Genomic DNA, 27,331 nt, shown 5'->3' on the forward strand with positions numbered 1-27,331 from the left:
TCCCTGTGCTTACCAAGGGAATTACATTAGCAATCTTTTCTCAGAGAAGCAGAACCAATACGAGAGAGGAGAGACAGTGGAGAACAAACCTATTGGGTCATAGGGACAGCAGTGGTGTAGAAAGCTGAAACCAGGAAGGCTCTTGGTAAGCAATCTGAAGACAGTGGGTTGGAGGATCCCTTCTGCCTTCTTCTTGGGGGAATGGGATGAGAAAATGGAAGCTGGTCTCTTTGTTCTAGTCAAACCTTCAAACGGATTGAAATCCACCCACGTAGTGGACAAGCAAACTGACACATCAAATTAACCACACTAGAACTACTGTCTCAGCATTTTAGAAGGATGTGCCATGCGGGTGTGTGCATGCTCAAAGGGCCTGTGCCTACAACTGTCAGTTTGAAATCTATGAGGTATTTACTAGCCCAGGAATTAGGAATGTTCTTCAGAAATCCTCAGCCCTTCTTCTAGATAGGGACCTCACCTGGCTTACCGAATTTCTGGCTTGCAAGATTTTGTTGTTTTTGGATCTGCCTGGAATTTTGCAAGGACATCTACCACATCTTATCTTCATCTGTCTGTAGACGCGGTCTTTATTACTCAGAGGCCTCAACAGGGCTGACTAGGGCAGTTACCTAGTTCCTCTTAGAGTCAGCAGTAGGAAAACCTGTCCAAATGAGATTTACAGAGAAAAACGGACCCTTGATCGAACATCACGTGGCCCACTGGCTGGGGATGTATGTCAATGGTACCAGTATAGGTCTAATATGTATGAGACTCTGGGTTCAACGCAATACCTTCCCAGAAAGAAAAAGCCTATTTCATAGCTGAATCCTAATGTAGGCAGTTTCGTCGGACAGACCATGTCTTTCTTTACTCCTTTTCCACTTCAAAATCCACAAGCTGTCCTAGACGAGACAAAGATTGCTCTAACACAGACATCTGGAAGTCAAGTACTATCAGTGTTTTTCTCTAGCTCCCTATCACAGAGAGATGAAAGCCCTATCGCCGCCTCCAGGACCGGTGCACCCCGGCTTTTGCTAGGGGAACAGAGGCGCGGAACGCCCACCGCCCACAACGAACTCTGCAAGCGCCACAGCCGGTTCAGCCACGCCCACCACAGCCGCACCACGCCCACACCGGGGTTGCCCGGAACTAAGATGGCGCCTGAGGAAGAGCGGCCAGAGATGGGCGGGGCCTGGGTGATGCAGGAGGCGGAGCCAAATCCTGTCCCACCCAGCCAGCAAGGCTAGAGGGCTGTGCTCCCGAGAGCTCTGTTGGCTGAACAACAACATCAGCACATCTGCTCTCCCGGCGACATGAGGCCCCTGCTGCGGGGTCCGACGATGAACGAGGAGGAGGAGAACTCGGACAGCACCCCGCTCCTGCCGAGCGCCCGGCAAACCGAAGCGGGTGAGCGGCTGCTAGGGGTAGCGTTCCGGGTGGCGGGTGGTTCCTGGCCGGGGGGCGCCTCGAGGGAGTGGCTGAGGGCTGGGGGGCTGACGAGTGCAGCCCCGTGGGACCGGCCGGAGCTGCCTGCACTGGTGGGGGACTGAAGCAATTCGGGGTCGGGGGTATCCAACGAGTCAATGAGCCAAGGGCCAAAGTGCTGCTCGCTGTTCCTCGGTGACCGCCAGGTTTCCGCTTATGCCGGTCTGCAAGCATGTGATCAGGTAGCTCCTTGGGCAGGGAGGAGACACACAGAGAAAAGAGTTGACATCTGTTGAGTGTGCGGAGGACAGTTGCATAATCCCGCGAATATCTTGACTTTGTGCTGTAAGAGACTAAAAATATTGCAGACATTTCCATTTTTGCTCGTCTATCAGACTAAAGTTTAAGAAACAGGTTATTCTCGAGATGGCTATCTGTAGCACGCTAAGATAATGTACCAAAGGTCTTGCAGTGGTACTTCAAAGAGCATCTTCCCTGCCTGGGATTGTAGCTCAGTGATAAGAGTTTTCACTGGCGAGGTTCTGGTCTCCATACCCGCTATGCCCCCAAACACAAGTATGTGTCTTCATTGGATTTTGCTACACTTTTGCAACATAGCTTCTTGAAGCTACTGAAACTAAAAGACAAATGAGCTTGCACGCATTCAAGGGATACAGGAATGAGAAAGACTTGAACTGGAAAGTTGCCTTTGCTGACCACGCAGATTCGCCCGTAGGTATGTCTTTTGTGAACATTACCAAAGAACTCTCATAACTGCTTTAAGCACGAGCAGATAGCCACCCTCCCTACTTGTGTGTGTAACTACCCTACTATGACGACTTTCTGGCTTTGTTCAGACACTTTTGTTGTTTTCTTGGTGGTTTGTTTTGGTTTTGTTTAATTTTGAGAATAGTGTGTTTTGGGACTGGAGAGATGGCTCAGCAGTTAGAGCACTGGCTGCTCTTCCAGAGGACCTGAGTTCAGTTCCCAGCATCCATACAGGAGCTTACAACCATCTATAATTCCAGCTCCAGGGGATCCAGCACCCTACTAAGGCCTCCATAGACAGGCAGCAGACATGCATGTGGTACAGACGTACATACATACAAAATATTCATATACATTTTAAAAACTAAGAAAGGATGCTTTATTCTGTAAAGTTTAAGGCAGCAGTGGGGTGAGCCTAGGTCTTTCATTTTGTGTTTGTTTGATTGGTTGGTTGGCTTTCTTTGAGACAGGGTCTCCTGTAGCCCAAGCTGGCCTCTAACCACTTTGTAGCTGAAGGTGACTTTGTACTCCTGATTCTCCTGCTTCCGCCTCCTGAATACGTGCCAAACACTCCACGCACCTGCAGCCCCTCTTACTGTCTTCTTGGGTTAGAATCAAAGGCTGGCCCTTCACCATCTTGCCATCCATCACCCTAGAGTCCCTTTCCCAGGCTTTGTCATCACCTCTGTCTCGGTGCCAGCCGCCTCCATTGCAGACACACAGCACTTGAAGGTACATCCAAGGCAGATTTGCCGGCTTTGTGTGGATGTCCACCTTCTCAGCACTCTCCCCGTTGCACTACAAGCCTAACGCCCCGCATAACTTAATTTCCCACAGATGAAACATTATCATGATTCTTAACATCTGAGCTAGGTTTCCCAGATCTGGAGAAGGCAATGATGACGGTTCAGTTTCTGAAGTTACTGTATGCTGAGCAGTGCTTTGATTCGTTTGCAGGTCATCTTCCCCAGCTCGATACAGTAAGCACTCGGTAACATTAGCTGTTTCGTTAGTTAACCCAGTGCCCCCTCCCACTCAATAGTATTAGTTCTGAGACTTGGCTCAGGCTAAAGCCTTAAGTTCTCCCCGTGCCTTTCTCATTTCCTTGCTTCTGCACATCCTGTTGCTTTTGCTGGCATGGCTGTACTCACGCCCACCCCACCCCCACAGCTGCCTGACAACTTCTGCTCGTTGAGGAAACCACAATTGAATATCCCTCTTCCAAAAAGAGGATATCCCTGTCCTATCTCCCGAGATTAGTGGGCTTCCTTTCTCCCTTATGTGTGTAGCACGTTATTTCATTAGAAAAGCTTTCTAACCCCTCCGGGAGGTGGTAGCAGTACACGCCTTCAATCCCAGCACTTGGGAGGCAGAGGCAGGCGGCTCTCTGTGAACTCTAGGCCAGTCTGATCTACAGAGTTCCAGGACAACAGGACTGTTAAACACAGAGAAACTGAGTTGTGTTGAGCCGGATTTGACTCACTCATATCAACACTCTGCAGACCCTGGTGTTTGCAAAGACCCCCTAGAATCAGTACCCAGCAGGGGGTGAGGGGCTTGACCATCAGAGAAGGTAAGAAAATTTTTCTTTAAATAGAAGCAGAAAAAATTCATGACCTTAAGTGAGACAGTGGTAATATTCATGGTTCCAGTCAGTCAGTCCTCTGAGACAAAGAACTTAATACAATTATTGAAGCATTTGTTAAGACTGGGAGGAGAGGCCTGGAGAGATGGGTCAGCATTGAAGAGCACTGGCTGCCCTTCCAGAGGACACCCGCATGGCAGCTCACAACTGTCTGTAATTCCAGTTCCAGGGGACTCAACACCTTCACACAGGCATACATGCAAGCAAAACAATAATGCACAGAAAAAAATAAAAGTAAATGAATCATTAACTAAATAAATAAAAAGACCCAGAGGAAAATTCTGCAACTTTGTACAGGTAACTGTAAAATTTAACCCTCTGTTTCCTGACCAAGTAACTATTGATGTTAATTCTGGAAGCATGTGGGAACTAAAGGGAAGTGGAATTTTTGTCGATTATCTTGCAAGCTAGAGCACATTAATAATGTATTGCTTGCATCCTCTCAGGAGGATTATTTAAGAGAGAGAAACAGAGAAGAAAACCTTCTGCCAGGACAAATCTTGGCAGGTCTTAGCAGGGTGGACCCTAATGGCCTTGCCCTCTGGAGCCATCTGACCGTGACTCAGAGCCCTCTGGCCCAGCTGCTCTGCTGCCCTTCCTACCACGCTGGTCTGACCGAGCTTGGAGAAGCTTGGTGCAACACCTGAGTTCCAGGGAATGTCGCAGGGTGGGAGGGGGTGAGGGACTCTGCTGCAGCATAAGCTAGGTCTAGGCTACCCAAAGGGGTTTGGTTTCTTTGGTTTCTTTTCTTTCTTTATTTTTTTTTTTTAAACAGGGTCTGACTATAAAGCTCTGTTCTGGAACAGAGCTGGCATCCAACTCCCAGAGATCCGCCTGCCTCTGCCTCCAGAGTGCTGGGATTAAAGTTCTGCATCACTATTGCCTGGCTCCAGATGACTCTTCAAAAGGACATGGAGCATATGCTTTCTATTCCACCACATGCTCCACAAAAAAAGATAATAACCACCCTGCTTGTCCAGCTCAACAGTCTAAACTTGCTGTCATTAATCTGCTTTTATGAGATGTTTCTCAGGCACCGACTGTTTTAACCGGCCTCATATGTAAACCAGCACAGGAAAAACAGACGTGCACTGAGAATGGGAAGCAGCCTAACTCGAGAGGAAAGGAATGTTAGAAAGATTGTCAGTGTAAGGAGAGTGTAATGGAAGATTGGGGGCATTTGGAATGAGGTCCTCCAAGGGTGGCATCTAGTAAACAGAAAGTGGGATCCCATGGGATGGAGTAGCTTAGAGACAGAAAGGGAAAAAAGGTTTAGTGCGCTCCTTCAGCTGAGTTTCCTTGCTTTGAAAGTAAAATAGATAAATCCAGTCCTATTGAAACATAACAGTCATACTGCCTGTTGGCACCTCTGCCTCTCGGGAACACAAGCAGGAACCGCCTGCTTGGAGGAAGCCAGGATCTGCTGTGGCTGTTGGAGGAAGGGTTGGTGCGGAGAGTGCCAGTTACTGAGACTGCAGATGCTTTCCCTGCTGGTGCCTGGTCAAATCAGAATCCATCCGTGTTGCACTCCCAGCATTAGCAAAATAAGGAATTTAATCTCATCCTGTACATCAGAAGTGGAGACCACACACACACACACACAGGGTTTCTGTGTGTAGCCCTGACGGTCCTGGAACTGAACTCAGAGATTCCTCACCTGCCTCTGCCTCCCAGTGCTGGGAGTAAAAGTCTGTACCACCACACCTCACTCAAAATGTTCAACACATTGTGGCACGATTCTTGTTGTTTGTTGGTTTGTTGGTTGTTTTTTTGTTTGTTTGTTTTAACACAGGGTCTCTACATATCCATGACTGTCCAGGAACAGAGATCACCTTTTCCTGCCTCACAAGTGCTGGGACTAAAGACATGTGCCACCACACCTTGATGGAGGAGGGTCATCTTTCTATCTGTTGTTTCATTGGTTAAATAAAGAAACTGCCTTGGCCCTTTAATAGGACATAAAATTAGGTAGGCGGAGTAAACAGAACAGAATGCTGGGAGAAAGAAGATGAGTGAAGGAGTCGCCATGATTCTCCCACTCCAGACAGATGCAGGTTAAGATCTTCCCTGGTAAGCCACCTCGTGGGCTTCACAGAATATTAGAAATGGGTTAATCTAGATGTGAGAGCTAGCCAAAAAGAGGCTAGAGCTAATGGGCCAAGCAGTATTTAAATGAATACAGTTTCTGTGTAATTATTTCGGGGCATAAGTCAGCCATGAGGGCGGCCGGGTGCCGGGGCTGCAGCCCCGCCACTCCTATTACAACAACACCTGGCATGAGCCTCTCTCATTTCAGACCTTAATTTAAGTTGTAAGAGCTAGTTAATAATAAGCCTGAGTAAAAGGCCAAACAGTTTATAGTTAATATAAGCCTCTGTGTGTTTCTTTGGGACTGAATGGCTGCCTGTCCAAGTGAGACAGAAACTTCTGTCTACGCTTTGTATTTATGATTACTAAAATTTCATTTGTTTTTTATTTAGATTTTTGTACAATATGACAAAAAATTAAAATAATAATGTAAGCAAAACTTGGGGTGGATTTAAGAGAGAAATTAGGAATAAATTGTGAGGACCAGCCTCCAGCAGCTTGAGGGGAGCCCACAAAGTCAATGGACTATCACTCAACTTTTCTGAAAGAGTAAAACTTAATTCGCAGGGGCCAGCAAAGGGGACTAAAAAAAAAAAAAAAATCTAAATCTTAAGTTCTGGTTTAAATCTTTTAAAGTTAAAGGCCATGATTGAATTGGATTTTGTTTGTTATTTAATTTTCTGCTTCTTTTGGTCTGCTAAACGAGCAGACTTTGGCAAGGGGGAGGTTAGAGGAGGCTTATGTAGGCATATTCTCTAGGGAACACTTATTATCTTACCTGGTATTCCAAGTTTCTGGGGCATAATTAGTAGTGAGTTTACGTCAGGCCGACGTCTGAAACTCGAGCTGTCTGTGTCTGGGGCCTTCTGTGCTGGAATGCACTTCATGCAGTCTCCTGCAGGCATGCATGGTGCATCCCCCCCGCAACTGGTCAGCCGCAGAACACAGCCCCAGATGAAGCATGGGGCACTGGGAGCCCCAGGGAAACAATATTAGGCCACGTGTGGGACTTGACTTTGTCAGATAGCTCTTTATACATTCTCTTTCTGGGACCCTTACAGCTAAAAAATGATAATGGTCCTGCTTATACTAGCAAACATCTTAAAGAACTTTGCAGTTTATGGGATATTAATCATATTGCTAAATTCCATTATAACCCACAGGGTTAAGCTCTTGTGGAGTGACATCATCACATATGTAACTGGCAAATTTTAAAAATAGAAGAGGGTGACTGGGAAATGAGTGGGATTAGGATGTGTGATGTGAAATTCCCAAAGAATCAATAAAAATATGTAAAAAAAATAAATAAATAAAATAGAAGGGGGAACGCCCACCCAAATCCCCACATACTATACTACATTTAGTTATTTTAAATACTTGAATTTTTTCACTTTAAAGGATAATGCTTTTTTCTGCAGCCCAAAAGCATTTTGTCCTAAAGGGGTCACAGCCTAAAATATATGTTAAAAGATCTCGAAATGAATCAGTGATAAGAGTCCAATGTTCCTGTAGCATCAAGTCGAGGTTCTGCTTATATCTTTCCAGAAAATGAATGAAGTCTTGGATGGCTCCCACATCGATGCATCCGAGCAGGACAGCATCCTGGAGACCACCAGACAAATGAATCTTGTAAAGATAGGTGACAGAGCCATTAGCCAGTCACTTGGGGAGACATCAAGACAGAAAGCATCAAGCCCAGGCTTTGTGGAAACAGCAAGCATATGATACTGTTGACCCCCAAATGATGCTGCTGTGCTACCGACTGTATTACGTGTTAATTCTCACCTTGTTAATGCAGAATCCAAATGCCTTTTTGTGGCGGGGGGGGGCGCTGTATGAAGAGAGTATAATATTGTTTGGTCATGCTAAGGATTGCTTTTAGGCTTTTTTATTGCCAATTCCAGGAATAGTTACTGATATACAAAAGAGAGGGCTCAAAGATGACCTGCATGATTAGTGAAACTACTACTATTTCAGCAAAACTAATATTTCAGAAACTAATTAAGAGATGGATGATTTGAGAACTTTTACAAAGCGGCTACTCTATATTATTTTTTGCTCAGACATAATCTTGATTATCAACAATGTCCTAGTATGTGTTGCTTTAGTAGGTCAGATTTTTTTTTCTCATACTATGGAGAGTCAAAGCAGTGATTTGCATAAAGAGATAGGCAAAGATTCTCCCAAGTGACCTTTGAATAGGCATCATGGTTAAGGTGGCTTTCTCCTTTCCTTGGTCCTCTGTTTGCTGTTCTTGAATTTTTCTTATATTACTTAGACTAGCCTTAGAGGCAGTGCAGTTAACCATGGCCTCTATGACAACTGTTGTTTTTAGTTTGAACATTGAGAAGTGGGGCAAAGTAGACGGCACAAGGCCTTTGTGCTCATTGCACTAGGGAAACCAGGATTAGTAAACACATAAGTTGTCTCTTCAACGGAAGAGGTAATAATCCATTTCCAGAAGGCTGGAATTGGATGTAGTTAAGATGACTCTGCAGTTAAGAGCACTGGCTGCTCTTTCAAAGGTCCTGAGTTCAATTCCCAGCAACCACATGGTGGCTCACAACCATCTGTAATGAGATCTCTTGAGGAAGAGACCTGGTCAATCGTCCTCATCAACTTAGATCATGAAACCCAATGTGGACACATTCAACAGAGCCCCCATATGTGGGCTGCCCACGCCTGCTTCAGCATTGCCAAGGCGTACATTTCAATTTCATTCAATTGCCTGGTGACCTGTGATATCTGGAAGGTCGGGCCACACCTGACTCCCAGGCATTTATGTTTATCCGAGACCCTCTCTCCCTGGACCTTCATCTTCAGCTTTGTTTCTCAGCCAATGGGACTCATGCTTATAGGAGATGTCACATGTACTTTATAAACGGAGCAGAGATGCCCCCGCCCGATATTGTTTTATTTATTTCTGTACATTGGTATGAGGGTATCAGATCCCCTGGAACTGGAGTTACAGAGAGTTGGGAGCTGCCATGTGGGTGCTGGGAATTGAATGTGGGTTCTCAGGAAGAACAGTCAGTGCTCTTCACCACTGAGCCTTTTATTTCATCTTAGTAACTCTGTAAACACAGGTGTCCAGAGCTGAGAGTCACCCCGGCTCCCTTTCCTTGTTAACCTTTGTTCTCTGCACACCCACTACCATTCCTGTGTTTATAAAGTGCGGTGTGGAGGTGGTGTTTGCTCTGAGGAGTGCTTTGCTCGTTATGCAAGCATGATCTTGCTTCGAACTCAGTGCGGTGGGTATCCAGTGGACCGGCTCTTTCTGCCATGCAAGCTTGATTTTCCTTGGATCAATTTCAAAGAGTATCCAAATTCATAGGCGCGTTATAAAATATTTTTGACTAAATAGATTTATAGTCACAACCATTTTCATAAACCTGGTACCAATTTATTTTTAATATGACTTTTTTTCATTTGGTTTGTTTTGTTCTTTGAGACAGAGTTTCTATGTGTAACCACCCTGGTTGTTCTGGAACTCGCTCTGTAGACCAGGCTGGCCTTGAACTCACAGATATCCACCTACCTCTACCTTCTTAGTGCTGGGATTAAAGGCCTGTGCCACCACTGCCCAGTCTAGTATAACTTTTAAAACTTTGTAGTCATGTATTCTATTTTCTGAGTATTGATAGAACCTTAGAAGTGTAAGTGTGAGAAGTATAGATAGCACCTGATCTGTAGCTTTTTAGGCATCATCAGTAATAATTTGAAATACCTTGCTCACCTTGCAAATTTTTCAAATTTTTTTATTTGTATTTATGTGTATGAGTGTTTTGCCTGCATGTATGTCTGTTCACTGTTTATACACAGTGATGATGAAGGGCAGAAGAGGGCATTGGCTTCTCCAGAACTGGACTATCAGACCATTATGAGGCATTTTGTGGGTGCTGCAAATTCAAATCAAACCCAGTCCTTCTAGAAGAACAGTCAGTTCTCTTAATCACTGAGCCATCTCTCCAGCCCCTTCCTCACCTTTTAAAAATGATTGATTGATTGATTGATTGATTGTTGGATAGGGAATTCGAGGACAGCTTGTGGAAGTCAGTTCTCCTCATGTTTGTTTTGTGACCAAACAAGGAAGCACCTTGCCCACTGAGCCATCCTTCCAGTTCTTCTTCCACCTGTCTTTCACATCTCAACCTCCAGACCCACATCTTACTCACGGGATACAGTGACTTATAAGCCACATCAGTCATGGCCTGAGAAGAAGCAGACAATGTGCAATAAAAGAATGGAGCTAAAAAAAAATTGAGATGGGAAAGAGTGATAAAATATAGTATATATTAAGTTTATTATAGCATATAGTACATATAAAGTATATTATAGTATTTATAGTACATATAAATTATAGTATTTATAGTATATATAAAGTACATTATAGTATATATAAAGTATATTATAATCCAAATCAAGCATTGCCTAAGGAAAAAGTAATAGCTTACAATAAGAAACAGCCATATAAAAAATGGGATGGAATAATGGTATTACAAGCAAGAGTGGTGTACAATCGTCTAGAGCAAGAGGATTGCTGATTACCCTCCCTTTTACTCTCGCACCTAGTGTTCAGTTAAGGACTATTAATTTTCCCCTTTAAATTTACTCAAACCTGCCCACTTCTCCCGATTATTGAAGTAGCACATTTTAATTGTCCAAATTTGAGATTAGACTTCTCCATCCGAACACCCGTGTAATGTGGCCTGATAAAGTGATGACGGAATGTGTTCCGCAAAAGGACACACCTTTTCATTGGAGCAAACAGCAAAATTGTTCAAACTTAAATGACAGCCCGCATGACTAGAGTCTTAGCAATGCAATTCTCGGATTTGTATCTGCCTGTTCTCGTAAGACAATAGCTATAGCGACGAAAAAGGATTCAGGAATACCCAGTGAAAGGTTTTCTGGTGGCTGGAGAGATGGCTCAACAGGAGAGGGCCTGTCTTAGTCACTCTTCTATCACGGTGAAGAGACACCATGACCACAGCAACTCTTAGAAAAGAAAGACAGCAGGCCGGGCGGTGGTGGCGCGCGCCTGTAATCCCAGCACTCGGGAGGCAGAGGCAGGCGGATCTCTGTGAGTTCGAGACCAGCCTGGTCTACAAGAGCTAGTTCCAGGACAGGCTCCAAAACCACAGAGAAACCTTGTCTCGAAAAAAACCAAAAAAAAAAAAAAAAAAAAAAAAAGAAAGACAGCATTCAGTGGGGGCTTGCTTAGAGCTTTAGAGGGAAGGGTGTAGTGGCGCTATTAAACCCTTATCTATTTTTCTCATGACACATCTTGTTTTTAATAATTATTTATTTTTATTTTATGTGCATTGCGTGAGGTGTCAGATCCCCTGGAACTGTAGTTACAGACAGTTGTGAGCCGCCATGTGGGTGCTGAGATTCGAACACTGGTCCTCTGGAAGAGCAGTCAGTGCTCTTAACTGCTGAGCCATCTCTCCAGCCCCTCGTGCCGCATCTTTATCATGCTGAATGTTTGCTAAAACTATGGGTAAAAGGGATTCGATTATATTTGGAGAAATCTGTGTAGATATGCTTAATCTGAGACTATTCGAAAAAGTACTGATTAGTAGTTTGGATGTTTCTTTAAGAATTGCCTTGGGCGGTGGGGTGGGCTGGAGCACTTATTGCTCTTGCAGAGGACCTGAGTTCCGTTCCCATCATCTACATAACTGCTAACATCTGGTTCATAATTCCAGTTCCAGAGGAGCTGATACCCTCATGTGACCTCTGTGGGCACCGGGCACACATATATGTAGAAGGAACAGCGGGCTACATTCCCGGCGCCCGACCGCCCACATGGCTAGCTTTATACCTGAAATAACAACACACAAATTGTATTCGTTTAAACACTGCCTGGCCCGTTAGTTCTAGCCTCTTCTTGGCTAACTCTCATATCTTGATTAACCCTTTTCTATTAATGTATGTAGCACCACAAGGTGGTAGTTTACCGGGAAAGATTCAGCATGTCTGACCTGGCGGCTGGATCCACGGCGTCTCTGAACCAGAGAGGAGAGGCATGGCAATTGCCTAACTTCCCTTCTTCCCAGCATTCTGTTCGGTCTACTCCCCCTTAAATAAATAACCATTCTATTAATCATAATTCCAAACTGGTGTGGGATTGTTTGTGACTTATGCCTTCACATACAGTACACAAACATGTACAGGCAAAATACTCATACATGAGATTTGAAAATAAACCTTTGGAGAGTGGTGGCGCACGCCTTTAATCCCAGTATTCAGGAGACAGAGGCAGGCAGATCTCTGAGTTTGCAGCCAGAGAGAGGTCCAGGACAGCCAAAACTACACAGAGAAACCCTGTCTCAAAAACCCGAATAAATAAATCTTTTTAAATTTTTTCCTTTTATTATTTAGAAATCATATAATTTAAAGTTTTCTCCTATTCTTAATTTCAGCTCCAGTATGCTGCTCTGCTCGCTACAACTTAGCGAGTTTGGCTTTCTTTGGTTTTTTCGTTCTTTATTCCTTACGTGTGAACCTGAGTGTTGCATTGGTGGACATGGTAGAGTCAAATACAACCCTGACCGATAATAGAACTTCCAAGGAGTGTGCAGAGCATTCCGCCCCCATAAAAGTTCACCACAATCGCACGGTAAGTGTTTAAAGTTTTTACAGTGTTTTAAAATTTTTTTGTTTAAATTTTTAAACAAAAAAAATTGACTGATAATAAAATGCTTACAAGTAAAAATAATGAAAAAATATGCCTTTATCAGAAAGAAACCAAAATATGTGTTTGTGTGTGTGTATTCTCCCCAGGTTAAGAGTACTTTCTGTTTTCTTGGGAGTTAGTTGAGTAATTAGCTTATAATTATAGCCTGTGCTAACACATATATTAATCTGTTTTAGAAAGTTGTTTTTCAGTTTCCTGAGAATTTGAAGTAATCTCATTTTGGCACATCAGAAAGTTAGGTTTGTTTGGTTTTTTGTTGTTGTTGTTTTTTGTTTTTTCAAGACAAGGTTTCTCAGTAGCTATGGAACCAGTCCTGGAACTCGCTCTGTAGACCAGGCTGTCCTTGAACTCACAGAGATCCACCTGTCTCTGCTTCCTGAGTGCTGGGATGAAAGGTGTGTGCCACCACCACCTGGCATTTAAATCTAAGTAAGTAGTTTCTCCAGGACATTATTGGATAGCATTTTTTTTTCCTTTTCAATTTTTCTATCTATCTGTCTGGGTTTTTTGTTTGTTTGTTTGTTTGTTTTGAGGCAGGTTCTCTGTACGTAGCCTTGGCTGTCCTGGAACTCACTGTAGTACTCTGTAGACCGAACATGTCACAGAGATGCCTCTGCCCCTGCCTCCTGAAAGCTGGCATTAAAGGCTGTGCCACCACAGCCAAGCCCAAGCCTGTGACTTTTTTTTTGAACCTTCTCAGTCAGGGTTGTTACTGAGCCTCCTCAGCAGCTCTTCTAGTGTAGTGTCCTAGAAGGGCAAGCTTCTTGAAGGGCGTGGCTCTTAGTTCTTGCACACTCACTCTGGAAACCGCGTGTTGTAGTGGCTCACCTGCCTTAGGGAGCCTGTCTTAGGTCTCTGCTGCTGTGATGAATGCAGCACAGGGCAGCCAGGGGAGGGAAGCATGAGTTCATCTTACAGCTCACAGTCGGCATGCAGGGAAGTCGGAGCAGGCTCTAGAGCAGAGACTGGAGGAGCACTACTTGTCAGATTCCCTCCTAACTGTTCAACCTGTCCACAGTAGCCGAAGCCCTCCCACATCAATTGTCAATCAAGAAAAGGCCACACCAGCCATAGTTTGTATGTTCCGTAGTCCAAAACAATAGTTCAAAATTTCAAAGTTGAGTGGATCGTTTTTTTCTCTCTGCTTCTTTTTTACAGGGTAAAAAGTACCCGTGGGACGCAGAAACTCAAGGGTGGATTCTAGGCTCTTTTTTTTACGGCTACATCATCACACAGATTCCCGGGGGGTACATGGCCAGCAGAATCGGAGGCAAGCTGCTGCTGGGCTTCGGCATCCTGGGTACTGCTGTCTTCACCCTGTTCACGCCCATGGCCGCGGACTTGGGAGTGGTGACCCTTATCGTGCTGAGAGCTCTCGAAGGGCTAGGAGAGGTAAACATTCTTGGTTCTTGTTTTACTTCGTAGTCTTTGTCTTCTCCTCTCTGCTAGGCGAAGTATCCTTTTAAGAGATTTTTTTTTAATTTTTATTTTATATGTATAAGTGTTTGTCTGCATGTACATGTGTACATGATGCGGGTGCAGATGCCTGCAGAAGCCAGAAGAGGGCGTCCGATCTCCTGGAGCTGAAAACAAACCCCAGTCCACTGCAGCAGCAGCCAGTGCCCTTAACCCCTGAGCCTTCTCCAACCAAGAGAACATTTTCTGAGGGAGACAGTAGCTCATGCTTCAGAAGACAGAGAAGCAAACCCTTGTTCCGGAGGCCAAGGTGGCCCACACTTGCCATCCATACCTACATTTTGGCACTTTTTAAAAAGATGTACTGTTTTTGATTGTGTGTCTCTGTGTGTCTGTGTGCGCATGAGTGCAGTGACCTTGGAGACCAGAAGAAGGTACTGAGTGAACTTCTCGAACGGGAGTTACAAGCAGTTGTGAGCTACCATATAGATGGTGGAATTGAATCTAGTCCTCTGGAAGGACGGCCAGGTTCTTAACTCCTGAGCCATCTCTCCAGCCCCTGGATTGATGCATTTTACAACATGTTGTTAAATTGCCTTATTTTACTACATTTGTTATTTACGGAACTTCCCCTTCATCATTAGTTCATTTTTTCTGCTCTTCTAACTTCGAGACAAATAATTTATTATTTTATCTAACTATACCAATTTACTTCTAGAATTCTTCTAAACGTTTGTGGAAAACATTACTCTTTGTTTTATGCCCTTCGTCATTTTTGTTTTTGCTTTTGTTCTTTTCCTTACCTGATTTTGTTGCAGTTCAAGGGAATCAAACCCAGGGCCTTGCCCATGCTGCAATGTTCTCTCCCACTGAGCTGACCCCATGGCCCCGTTTAAAGATCTCTTCATTCCTGTTCTTTTCCTCTCCATGCTTTTTTGTATCACCATCTGGATGATGAATGATCTCTAAGCTGGAGAGCTGCTCGTGATTAAGAGCCTTAACTCAAGCACAAGGTAGCCTGAGGTCCACATAGCTCTCAGAGGCTGGGAAGTCAGAGCATCCATCCACAGTAGCACCCTGGAGGGACGCTGGAGGGAAAACACTAGCCTTGGCACAGCAGTTCCTTTGTCGCAGCAAAGCATCCCGTAAACCCTAATCCCTCGTCCTCAATTGTATTTTAGTAGATGAGACTGAAGTACCTGCCCATCCTCAGTCACAGGAAACATACACAGCTTGTAAGTGGTGAGATTTGCTGGAAGGCTCTAGAGATTTCCAGGCTCTCGTGTTGTTTTTGCTTTATATGAGGCAGGGTCTCTCTATATAGCTTTGTCTGTCTGGAATGCACTATGGAGACCACGCTGGCCTCGAACTCAGATCTGTGTGCCTGTGCCTCCTGAGCTGGGATTGAAGCTGTGCCTCCACACCTGACCCCGGGTTCTAATTTTAAAGGTGTTTTTGTTTTTGTTTTGTTTTTCCCGAGACAGGTTTTCTCTGTTGCGTAACCCTGGCTGTCCTGGGACTCACTCTTACAGATCAGGCTGGCCTCGAACTCATAGAGGTCTGCCTGCCTCTGCCTCCCAAGTGCTGGGATTAAAGGCGTGCACCCCCACAGCCAGTTTAAAGTTTGGTTGGTAGTTTTCATGTTCTATTCTGTCCAAATAGCAGTCCTCAAAGAAGTCTGTTAAATACTTGCTTCCTGGTTACAGTGTAAACACTTATCAGCTTCTATCAGTTCCCAGGTTTGTTTTCTCCTTCTTCTTACCTAAGTAAAATATATTTATTTGTAGTCTGTTGCTTCTGATCCTGTTACTGTATCTCTTTACTGACTGCTCTCCTAGCTTAGCTCCTTGTCTGTGGATGTTTAACATTGTAGTCTGTGGTTTCTACCGCAGTCACAGATGGCCCCATAGCTTTTAATAGAATTGAAATTGTGTCTGTCCTTAGATGCTCTCATCTTTGGCCATTCTTCCTGTCCATGCCACACGTCTCATCCATAAAGCTAGGTCAGCAACTTTGATCTTTTCTGTCTGATTTTGAAGCTGCCTTGTATTTCATCAGAAATATCCACCCCCAGGGTGTTACGTTTCCAGCCATGCATGCCATGTGGTCTTCCTGGGCCCCCCCTCTTGAAAGAAGCAAGCTGCTTACCATTTCCTACGCAGGTAAGATAACTATCCTTATAAAGCTTCTGACATAATCTGATACGTATGTACCAGCCTTGAGAGACATGCCTGCATGCCATAATCCCTCGATATAGATGCCTCTTCCTGGGGGAAATAACCTTCTAAGGGAGACCTTTAATAGCAGTTTTTCTCTTTGACTCAAAAAGAGAATAATGTACCATGATTGACTAATACCACCTCCTCTACCTGCTGTCATTTATCTCAAAATACATTGTCTTTTCAAATATTGGAACTTATAAACGAGTTCAGTAGTTGGGAAAAAAATTATTGATTTTCTTTAATTGTGATTTTGTTGTTTGGTCACTTGGTTTTGGATCTTTTGTGTGTGTGTGTGTGTGTGTGTGTGTGTGTGTGTGTGTGTGTGTGTTTGGAGACAGGGTTTCACTATATATTTTTGACTGGCCTGGAACATGCTGTGTAGACCAAGCTACCCCAGATCTCATAGAGATCTGCCTTCTTCTGTTTCCCGAATCCTGGGACTAAAGGCATGTACCACCATTGCCATTAAGATTTATTTTCTTTCATTTCGGGGATATGTGTATGTGTTTGTGTGTGCATGTGCTCATGAGTATAGATGCCCACAAAGGCATCAGATCGGGTGTGTGTGTGTGTGTGCCTGCACATGGGTACAGATGCCCACAAAGGCACCAGATCCCCTGGAGCTGGAGTTACAGGCAGTTGTGAGTTGCCTGGTGTGGTCACTAGGAGTTGAATTCAGGTCCTGTAGGAGAAACAATCTGTGCTCTTGATTTTGTATGTCTGAGTGTGTGCACCATCCGTTACCGAAGCATCTTCTGACAGGACAGCAATGCCTATGGGTCGGGAGCAGGTGAGGAGATGAGCCACTCTGGAGCAAACAGCAGCTAGTTTACTGCACGTGAGCAGCCGCTGATATGTCAGAAGCCTGTCAACTGGGACTGGTTAGCACATTACCTCGGATTAGACAGTGAGCGCTCACAGCACCAGGGTCCCTGTGTGGCAGCAGCCCATAAAGGAGGCATGGGGAGTGCAGACTGGTACTCAGTGGCTGTACGGTCTGTTGTTCAGGCTTCATCTCTGCTCCGTTATCCAAGTGAAGCTCCCAGTCCTGCCGTCTGCTGTCCTGTTCTCAGTCCTCTGTTCATTCTGTTACCTACTTCCTGTTCCTGTGTTGTTCTTGGTTTTGGTTTTTCAAAACAGGGTTTCTCTGTATAGTCCTGGATGTCCTAAAACTCGTTCTGTAGACCAAGCTGGCCTCGAATACAGAGATCTGCCTGCCTCTGCTACCCGAGTGCTGGGATTAAAGGGGTGTACCAATGCGCCCAGCTGTTACTACTTCCCAATTGTCTTTTTTCCTTGCTCTGGGACTGAATTTTAGTCATGCTTTCAAACTCTGATTGCTGCTCCATAAATCTTTCCCTCACTTTGGAGGTCAGAAATAGCTCTGCATTGTCCTGTGGCTCTCATACTTCCTGCTATGAAATAGTCATCGGTTTATATCTGTCTCCTACCGATGACTAAAATATGGGATCAGAAATAATGTCTAGATCTCTGGGAGTTCGAGGCCAGCCTGGTCTACAAGAGCTAGTTCTAGGACAGGCACTAAAGCTACAGAGAAACCCTGTCTTGAAAAACCAAAAAAAAAAAAAAAGAAAAGAAAAAAAAAAGAAAGAAAGAAATAATGTCTAAGACAGATTATAATAACATGTATCTATAATTTCAGTTCTTCAGAAGTGGAGGCAGGAAGATTAGGAGTCCAAGGTTACCCTTAGCTACACATAGAGATTAGGGCTACCCTAGGCTGCCTGAGACCCTGCTTTAAAAGTAAATAAATACTATCTAGCCAAGCAAGGTAATCCCAGCACTGGGAGACTGAGGCAAGAGCATTTCTGTTAATTTGAGGCAAGGCTAAGCTACATAGAGAGTTCAAGACCAGCCTGGGCTACAGGGTACAATCCTGTTCCATTTTAAAAAGAAAAAAAAATACAGACTATCATTTAGCTCCTATTGCATTTAACTAAAATGTCTTTTTTTATCTGGTAAAAATGTTTTATAAAACAACTGTTTATAGTATATCCAATTCTGAAAAGCCTCGTTCTTTTTTTTTTTTTTTTTTTTTTTTTTCTCGAGACAGGGTTTCTCCGTAGCTTTTGGTTCCTGTCCTGGAACTAGCTCTTGTAGACCAGGCTGTCCTCGAACTCACAGAGATCCGCCTGCCTCTGCCTCCCGAGTGCTGGGATTAAAGGCGTGCGCCACCACCGCCCGGCAAGCCTCGTTCTTATAACAAGCATGCGCATACCCACCGTGCATGGCTCTCACACCGATTGGTGCCTCGTATTCGTCAGTACCCGTGGAGTTGTAATGTATGTAGCTGTACTAGTACATATGCTTTAGGTTTTCTAGGAGCGTACTGGATTTGTCTTCACACGTAGCTGCTTCTAATTCAGTAGTTCTTTGTCCCACATCCTGTTCCCCACCCCTGAACAGTAGACCTTTGGCTCATTCGCCTTCCTCCAAGGCTTATAAAGTCTTCTGTGTTTGCTTTGCTTAGGAGCACAGCTCGGGACAGTAATCTCACTTCCTCTCTCTGGAATAATTTGCTACTATATGAATTGGACTTACGTCTTCTACCTTTTTGGTAAGTATACGTTTTTAACTAAGTCATCATGTAAATTTAAAACATAATAGTAATTGATTACATTTAAATGTGATTCTGTCTCCCAACTTCCTGACTTAAAAGTTTGTAAAAATTTAGTAGAAAGTTTCTGAACACACAGTGACCAGACTCAGAGTTAAACATGCAAGGAGTTCAGAGGTTCTTCTGGCAGCGCTAGCCCGTGTTGTGTCACGTGACTCCACTGCAGCCTAGGTCCTGAGGGAACCCACGCTTTGGACATGCATGCCGCAGCCACACATACTGACGAAGGCTGCCTGAAACACCTCAGCTCAGATTCAAGAGCACTGTATGTTATGAACTGTAATGTTTTCACTGTGCATACAAAGTTTTCTGCTGTTCTAGAAGCATGGTAGTTTATTAGGGAAAACAAAATGTTGACAGGGGGTTTCTGTCCCACCAGGTCCCGCAGTCATTCTGTCCCAAAGAAATACACAGAGCTCTACATTAATCGTAAACTGATTGGCCTAGTAGCTCAGGCTTCTTATTAACTCTTATATTAGCCCATAATTCTTGTCTGTGTTAACCACATGGATTAGTACCTTTTTCAGCGAGGCAGTCACATCTTGTGTCTTCTGCATCTGGATGACAACTGCAGACTGACTGTTTCTCTTCCCAGAATTCTCCTGTTCTAATTGCTACTTCTGCCTGGCTACTGACCAGTCAACATTTATTTAAAATGCAAGTGACAGGGTACAAACCATTGTCCCACAGCAACAAAAGGCAGTATTCTCCTGCTGTAATTCTTCAGCATGTATCAAATCACAGTATCTTGGGCTGGAGAGATGGCTCAGAGGGTAAGAGCATTGCCTGTTCTTCCAAAGGTCGTGAGTTCAATTTCCAGTAACCACATGGTGGCTCACAACCATCTGTAATGAGGTCTGGTGCCCTCTTCTGGCCTGAAGGCATACACACAGACAGAATATTGTATATATAATAAATAAATATTTTTTAAAAAAATAACAGTATCTTTGGATTGGATTGAAGTGTATGATTTTTTTGTTTTTGTTTTTGTTTTTTCCAGACAGGGTTTCTCTGTAGCTTTGGAGCCTGTCCTGGAGCTAGCTCTATAGACCAGGCTGGCCTCAAACTCAGAGATCCACCTGCCTCTGCCTCCCAAGTGCTGGGACTAAAGGCATGTGCCACCACACTCGTCCCCAATAATTTTTTTGTTTTGTTTTGCTTTTTGAGACAGGGTTTCACTGTAGTTTTAGAGCCTGACCTGGAACTAGCTCTTGTAGACCAAGCTGGCCTCGAACCCACAGGGATCTGCTTGCTTCTGCCTCCCGAGTGCTGGAATTAAAGGCCTGCACCACCCCACTCATCCCCAATAATTTTTGAAATGGCCCTAAATATGCTTCTGCATTTTGTGCTTCCCATGCGCACAAAGTGATGTTCTCAGAATTGATCCTCACAAGATCAAAGGCAACTCTGAAAAGCCTTGAGAATACTCTGCACACTTCACGCGTGAAATGTTTATCCAGCATTTAGCGCTTTGTGTAATAATAAGCACATCTGTCTCAGTATACAAATTATCTTGCATCTTTCATAAGTCGTAAAATTATATAAATAGTAAAGAACTTAAAATAAATTTCTTTTGTTATCAGTAAATATTCGATTTGTATTGTGGTTTTATATACCTATATACACAGAGTTGTGTGGAAATTCTCAGAAGAAAAGGGGCCTTAAGCAGAAGGAGCGTGAGAAGCCCCACTCTAACTCACTGAAGGAAAATCTGTTTTCTAGGTCGTTACAGTTGACAGGACCTAGCGCAGTTTGACCTGTTAGCTCTGCAGTGTGCTTCTTTGCTTCTGTAGAAACTGCTGCTGTTGAATCCTGGACTCGAGTGTCCCACTGTGAAACGTTACTATCTGGGGGTCATGAACTTGTGTGTTTTGAAAATACTTTCTCTCAAGCAAAATTGAGTGGTTCTCCCCTCGGGGATTTAATCCTTTTCCTTTCCCTCAGTGTGAAGGCGTTTCATTGCTCAGATTGATTGACAGGATCATGGGAAATAGACCTTTAAAATGAATGAAACAGATGTATGCATATGTGTGTGTGTTACAGAAATTTTTTCTTAAAGGTTTTTCTTCTCCAGAATGGACATATAGACAAATAGACATAGAGACAAATGTAGATTTGATATCTGAACATCAGGGTATGAGAAGAGATGGAAATTAGGACTAACTGTTAATTGCCACAGGTTTTTCTTTTTTGATTATGAAAACGTTCTGGAATTAATTATATTACCTCTAAAATAAATAGATATAAATTAAAAAAAAAGTGTTCTGAGCCAAGAATGGTAGTAGTGGCACTTGGGAGACTAGGGCATAAAAATCCCAACAAGAGTCTGTCTGTCTGTCTGTCTGTAGGCCCTGATTGGCTGAGCCTTATGATTGACGTATATCATCAGAGTTATTTGAGACTATGAATGGTCACACATACCTGTCATCCTAGCAGTTGAGGCAGGAGGATTGCCTCAAGTTTAGGCTGGGCTTCATAGAGGGTACCAGGCCAGCCAGAATCTCAGTCATTCCTCCAAGTGCATAGAGAACAATAGTTACTATTCCATTGAAGATCTGAAACCCGAAGCTAAGTCTTTTTTTTTTTTTTTTTGGTTTTTTGAGACAGGGTTTCTCTGTGGTTTTGGAGCCTGTCCTGGAACTAGCTCTTGTAGACCAGGGTGGTCTCGAACTCACAGAGATCCGCCTGCCTCTGCCTCCCGAGTGCTGGGATTAAAGGCGTGCGCCACCACCGCCCGGCTGCTAAGTCTAATTTTATATTACATTTATAGGTATATATCCTTCTCAAGATGTGAACAAAACGCTGACACATTCATATGTTATTTAACTGTCTTCTTTCTATTTTAAGGTGTAATTGGAATCGTATGGTTTATTTTGTGGATGTGGTTAGTTAGTGATACGCCAGAAACTCACAAGACAATCTCCCATTATGAAAAAGAATACATTGTGTCATCATTAAAAAACCAGGTATGCACTTTGGCACATGTTAAAAATTAAGATAATCTTTGAAATAGATCTTTTTGTTGCATATGTCTTAAGCAAATTAGGGTGAGCAAATGAAATAAATATCTAAAATACTGTCTTAAAAAATGTCTAAAACTAATTTCTTCTCGGAACTCAGGGCATGGCTTAGTGGTGGAGCATCTGTGAGTCCCTCCGCATAGACAGATAGACACTGAGGACAGACAGACCCAGAGGACGCCATTATTAATGCCCTCGAATTGGGGGATTCTTTCTTATGTGACTATCCAGCATACTCTGGGGCCAGCCCATTTATTAAATCCTAATCATTTAAAGCTGGATAGTGGTGGCGCACGCCATTAATCACAGCACTTGGGAGGCAGAGGCCAGCCTGGTCTGGTGAGTTCCGGGACAGCCAGACTGTTACACAGAGAAACTTCTGAAAAAAACAAACACACATACAAATATATTATTAATTTAACATCTGTTTCAGAATAAAAATGAGCATAAATAGAAATTCTCATGTCTCTAAGATTTATTTTTATATTTTTATATTATGTTTATTTGTGTGTCAATATGTACATGAGAGTGCCATTGCCCTCGGAGGCAAGAGGTGTCAGGTCCCCTGGAGTTAAAGAAGAGTGTGAGCTACCCAGTGTGGATGCTGGAGATCAGACTCAGGTCCTCTGCAAGAGAAGTGTTCTGTCTTAAACCTTTTGTCCAACCTTCTCACGAGGCTGCCTTTGACCTGGTGCTTGACCTCCAGTACCCCTGCTCTGAAGGTCACGTCTCCACGTGGCTGCACCTAAAGCCCTCACCTGGTTTTCACCCTTTGTCCCTGTGTTCCTCCCTGAGATGGTGATATTGCCCAGGCTAGCCTCGACTCCAAGCTCAAGTCACCCTCCTGCGGAAAGCTCCTGCCGAGCTGAGGCTCCAGTGTGCAGCGCCACACCTGCACTTTGCGCCGTTCTTGCAGATCTTTTCAGTGTAACAAAGACTGGATAGTGAGATACAGACTCAACAAGACCTTCCGGTCCCACTACATTTCCCTGCGTCAGCCTCCAGGTGTCCCGGGTGACAACGGCACTGTTCTCGCTTTCACGGAAGCATCCGTGTTAATAGCAGCACTGGCACGCGCAGCTTTCGTGACAGTTTTAACTCCACCGTTTATGTTTCCCTCCAACCGCAGTCATAGGTTCTCTAGTTGATATTTTGAATGAAACAACTAAAATAATGTTCATTATTTTGCTATTAGCGTTTCAGAGGAATTGATTTTATGACCTAGAATACTACTAAAGTTGGTGACCCGTGTTCTGGGCTGAGTTTTAGCTAAGATGGTGGGTGGTTAAGAGTCCACACAGCTGCAGTCTCCTAATTCAGCCTGTCTCCTTCAGCTTTCTTCCCAGAAGGCAGTGCCGTGGGCGTCCATCTTGAAGTCACTGCCACTTTGGGCAATTGTCGTAGCGCATTTTTCTTACAACTGGACCTTCTATACTTTACTGACATTGTTGCCTACGTATATGAAAGAAATCCTAAGGTTCAATGTTCAAGAGGTAAGAGGAAATAATCATCTGCTTCCTGTGTAGAGAATGTGTTTTCAGAACCTCATGCTCAGTTCCTTTTCACCCAAATGAAATTCAGTCGTCTCCTTCTCTGCTGGCTCGTTTGTATGTCCAGTTGACACAAGCTAAAGCATTTGAGAGGTGATACCCTCAGCTGAGAGAATTCCTCCTTGAAGAGCAGGCCATAGGTAGCCTGTGGTGCATGTTCTTAGTGATTGGTCCGAGAGGACCCAGCCATTGTGGGTGATACTACCCCTGGGCTGGTGGTCCTGGGTTGTGTAAGAAAGCCAGCTGAGCAAACCATGGGGAGCAAGTCAGTAGGCAGCACTCCTCCGTGGCCTCTGCATCAGCTCCAGCCTGCAGGTTCCCACTGGGTTTGATTTCCTGCCTTGGCCTCTCTCAGTGAACTGTGATTGGTAACCAAGGAAGCCCACTCCTCCCAGGTTGCTTTTGGTCATGGTATTTCATCACAGCAGTGGTAACCCTAAGTAAGACACCTATCTTTTGTATTCTGCTGCACTAAACTCCCATACATACAGCCATTCATCTTTCTATCTATCCATCCATCTACCTATCTATCTATCCATCCATCCATCCATCCATCTACCCATCCATCCATCCATCTACCCATCCATCCATCCATCTACCCATCCATCCATCCATCCATCTACCCATCCATCTATCCATCCATCTACCCATCCATCCATCCATCCATCTACACATCCATCCATCCATCCATCTACCCATCCATCCATCCATCTACCCATCTATCCATCCATCCATCCATCTACCCATCTATCCATCCATCCATCTACCCATCCATCTATCCATCCATCTACCCATCCATCCATCCATCTACCCATCCATCCATCCATCTACCCATCCATCCATCCATCCATCTACCCATCCATCTATCCATCCATCTACCCATCCATCCATCCATCCATCTACACATCCATCCATCCATCCATCTACCCATCCATCCATCCATCTACCCATCTATCCATCCATCCATCCATCTACCCATCCATCCATCCATCCATCTACCCATCCATCCATCTACCCATCCATCCATCCATCTACCCATCCATCCATCCATCCATCTACCCATCCATCCATCTATCCATCTATATATCTATTCATCCATCCATCCATCTACCCATCCATCCATCTATCCATCTATATATCTATCCATCCATCTGTCTGTCCGTCCGTCCGTCTATCATCTATCTAGCCATCCATCATCTATCCATCCATATGTCTGTCTGTCTGTCTATCTGTCTCTGAATGTCTTTGTGTGTGTGTGAGTATACAGGCTTGTCAACCCACTTATTCTCACTCTCTATTTTAGAGGAGCTATAATTATACAGGTATATAAAATGGCCCTTTTCTGGAAAGAGAGATACTGTTTTGTTTGTATTTTCGAGACAAGGTCTTGCTGTATAGCCCAGGCTAGCCTCAAACTGTGAAAGTAGCTTTAAACTGCCTGTTCTGGCTCCATCCCGAGCATGGCGTTTACAGGCATGTGCCATCACACTGACGCTGGTTTTATTTATTTTGGTTTTTGTGTTTTTTGAGTTTTTTGTTTTGTTTGATTCTGCTGTTTTTCCTTTTTTTTTTTGCCAGTGTGTTTATATCTTTTATTTATTTTTTTAAAGATTTATTTATTATGTATACAATGTGCTGCCAGCATATATGTCTACAGGCCAGAAGAGGGCGCCAGATCTCGTTACAGATGGTTGTGAGCCACCATGTGGAATTGAACTCAGTTCCTCTGAAAGAGCAGTCAGTGCTCTTAACCTCTGAGCCAACTCTCCAGCCCCCAAGTCTTCTAAATTTTATTTTAATATTTTCATCTAGACATGGCAAGGATGCAATCTGCCTCTGGGTATCCTCCAGGTCATAGTTCATGGCACCTTTTGCCTTGTATTCCTTTCCCTAAAAAAGTCCTTTTAGTGCCTAGTATCATGTCTGGAGAGCAGATGGCAACCCAGATACCTGACAGCCATCATAGTGGTGGACGGAAGTGTTGAGGTCGGACGGGGAAGAACAAGGGTCTTGGGCAAGGGGTGCTACATAGTCTGTATAGTCTGAAGTATACTTCATTTGATTTTTTAATATTTATTTTATTTCCAATTATGTGTTTGGGGGTTGGAGCATATGTGCTTTCATGCAGATGTCCTGAAGACCAAAGATACCTAATCCCCCTGGAGCTGGAGTTAAGGAGGTTGTGATCCACCCTGACATGGGTGCTAGGTACCAAACTACAACATCCTCATAACTGCTGAGCCATTTCTCCAGCCCCAGGAGTAAACATGACCCTTCCTGAAGATGCCCATTTCTGTGGGGTCTTCAGTTAGGGAGAAACAGAAAACCTTGTCTTTGGAGAGACCGAGAAACGTAAAGAAGCATAACTTATAAGGAAGCTTTGTGGTGTTTTCCTTCAAAGGGGAAGAAAATCTAAAATCCTTAATGTATAAGCACAAAGGTCCCAACAAACAGAGTTTAAGTGAGGGAACGTGCTCAGCAGACAGGGGCACCTCTGCAAGAGGCCTTAGAACCCGACTTCTGTCTCCAGACCCACACGGTAGAAAAGAACCGACCACAAAACGTGTCCTCTGCTCTGTGCACTGTGACGCATACACATGCATGTGCACACAAAATAAACAAACCATTAGTTTTGTTTTGTTTTGTGGTGTGTGGTTTTTTGAGACAGTGTTTCTTTGTGTAACAGCCTTGGCTTTCCTGGAACTCACTTTTCACAGAGATCCTCCTACCTCTGCCTCCCAAGTGCTGGAATTAAAGGCATGGACCACCACCACCCGACTGTGAAAGGCCGGAAAGATAGCTTTATTGACAACCTGAGTCTGCTCCCTGGAAGGAGAGAACCAATCCCTGCAAATCATCCACTAATTGCTCCCTCACCGTGGCACATGTGCATTTCCCGTGTGAGCACACACACACACATACAAGCACACACACACACATACACACACATACAAGCACACACACAGAGCTTAAAATTTTTAATTTGAGAAAAAAGAGGCCAGAGATATCAAAGGAGCACAGAAAGTCTCAGCAGAAGAAATTCCAAAGGAGACGTAATTAACCTTATAAAGAATAGTATAGGAAAGGCCAGACGGGGGGCTGGAGAGATGGCTCAGAGGTTAAGAGCATTGCCTGCTCTTCCAAAGGTCCTGAGTTCAATTCCCAGCAACCACATGGTGGCTCACAACCATCTGTAATGGGGTCTGGTGCCCTCTTCTGGCCTGCAGGCATACACACAGACAGAATATTGTATACATAATAAATAAATAAATATTTAAAAAAAAAAACCTTGGGAAAAAAAGAAAGGTACCAGGTGGTAGTGACACATGCCTTTAATCCCAACACTTGGGAGGCAGAGGCAGGCGGATCTCTGTGAGTTCGAGGCCAGCCTGGTCTATAAGAGCTAGTTCCAGGATAGGCTCCAAAGCTACACAGAGAAATTCTGTCTCAAAAAACAAACAAAAAGAATAATATAAAGAGCAGAAGGTGCCATCATTCTTCAAAGTTTCTTTCTAAGACTCAAGTAGCATTACTAGCCAGCATGGTAGCACATTCCTGTAACCGGATCCCTGGGGAAACTAAAGCACGAGGGGACCTAGGGATCCAGGCCAGCTTGAGCCACATGGAGCTACACGGAAACCACAAAAGTCTTGGTGAGGATCTGGACAAATTGGAATCTTCATGCACTGCCATGGGGAATATAAGGCAGTCGCCATGGAAAAGTGAACCCAACAGTTTTGTCCCTGCAGGCGTTAGAGATGTAGACTCAGCCTGGACGTATAATTCAGTGGTAGCATGCTTGCCTGTGCAGCATGAATGAGGCCTTGGGTTCAGTCCCCAGTATTGCCCTCCAAAA

At 44.1% G+C, this 27,331-nt stretch overlaps 1 protein-coding gene across 2 annotated transcripts in view; it reads left to right on the top strand.

The window, feature by feature from the left end:
- The first annotated feature begins 1,239 nt into the window (after positions 1-1,239).
- Positions 1,240-27,331, top strand: part of Slc17a5 (solute carrier family 17 member 5) — a 41,492-nt gene continuing 15,400 nt past the window's right edge. Inside the window, exons 1-7 of one of the 2 annotated variants that reach the window (XM_041679559.1) lie at positions 1,240-1,407; positions 12,355-12,551; positions 13,788-14,021; positions 16,120-16,207; positions 18,759-18,845; positions 21,753-21,871; positions 23,260-23,418. In XM_041679559.1, coding sequence (XP_041535493.1) covers positions 1,314-1,407; positions 12,355-12,551; positions 13,788-14,021; positions 16,120-16,207; positions 18,759-18,845; positions 21,753-21,871; positions 23,260-23,418 — 978 coding nt within the window. In that variant the 5' untranslated portion in view covers positions 1,240-1,313. The remainder of the gene's footprint in view (positions 1,408-12,354; positions 12,552-13,787; positions 14,022-16,119; positions 16,208-18,758; positions 18,846-21,752; positions 21,872-23,259; positions 23,419-27,331) is intronic. The other variant, XM_041679560.1, reaches the window with a different exon arrangement.

The sequence above is a fragment of the Microtus oregoni genome, unplaced genomic scaffold (assembly GCF_018167655.1).
Source record: "Microtus oregoni isolate MIOR12 unplaced genomic scaffold, Mior012 000032F_ref0000030, whole genome shotgun sequence".
Classification (NCBI taxonomy): domain Eukaryota; kingdom Metazoa; phylum Chordata; class Mammalia; order Rodentia; family Cricetidae; genus Microtus; species Microtus oregoni.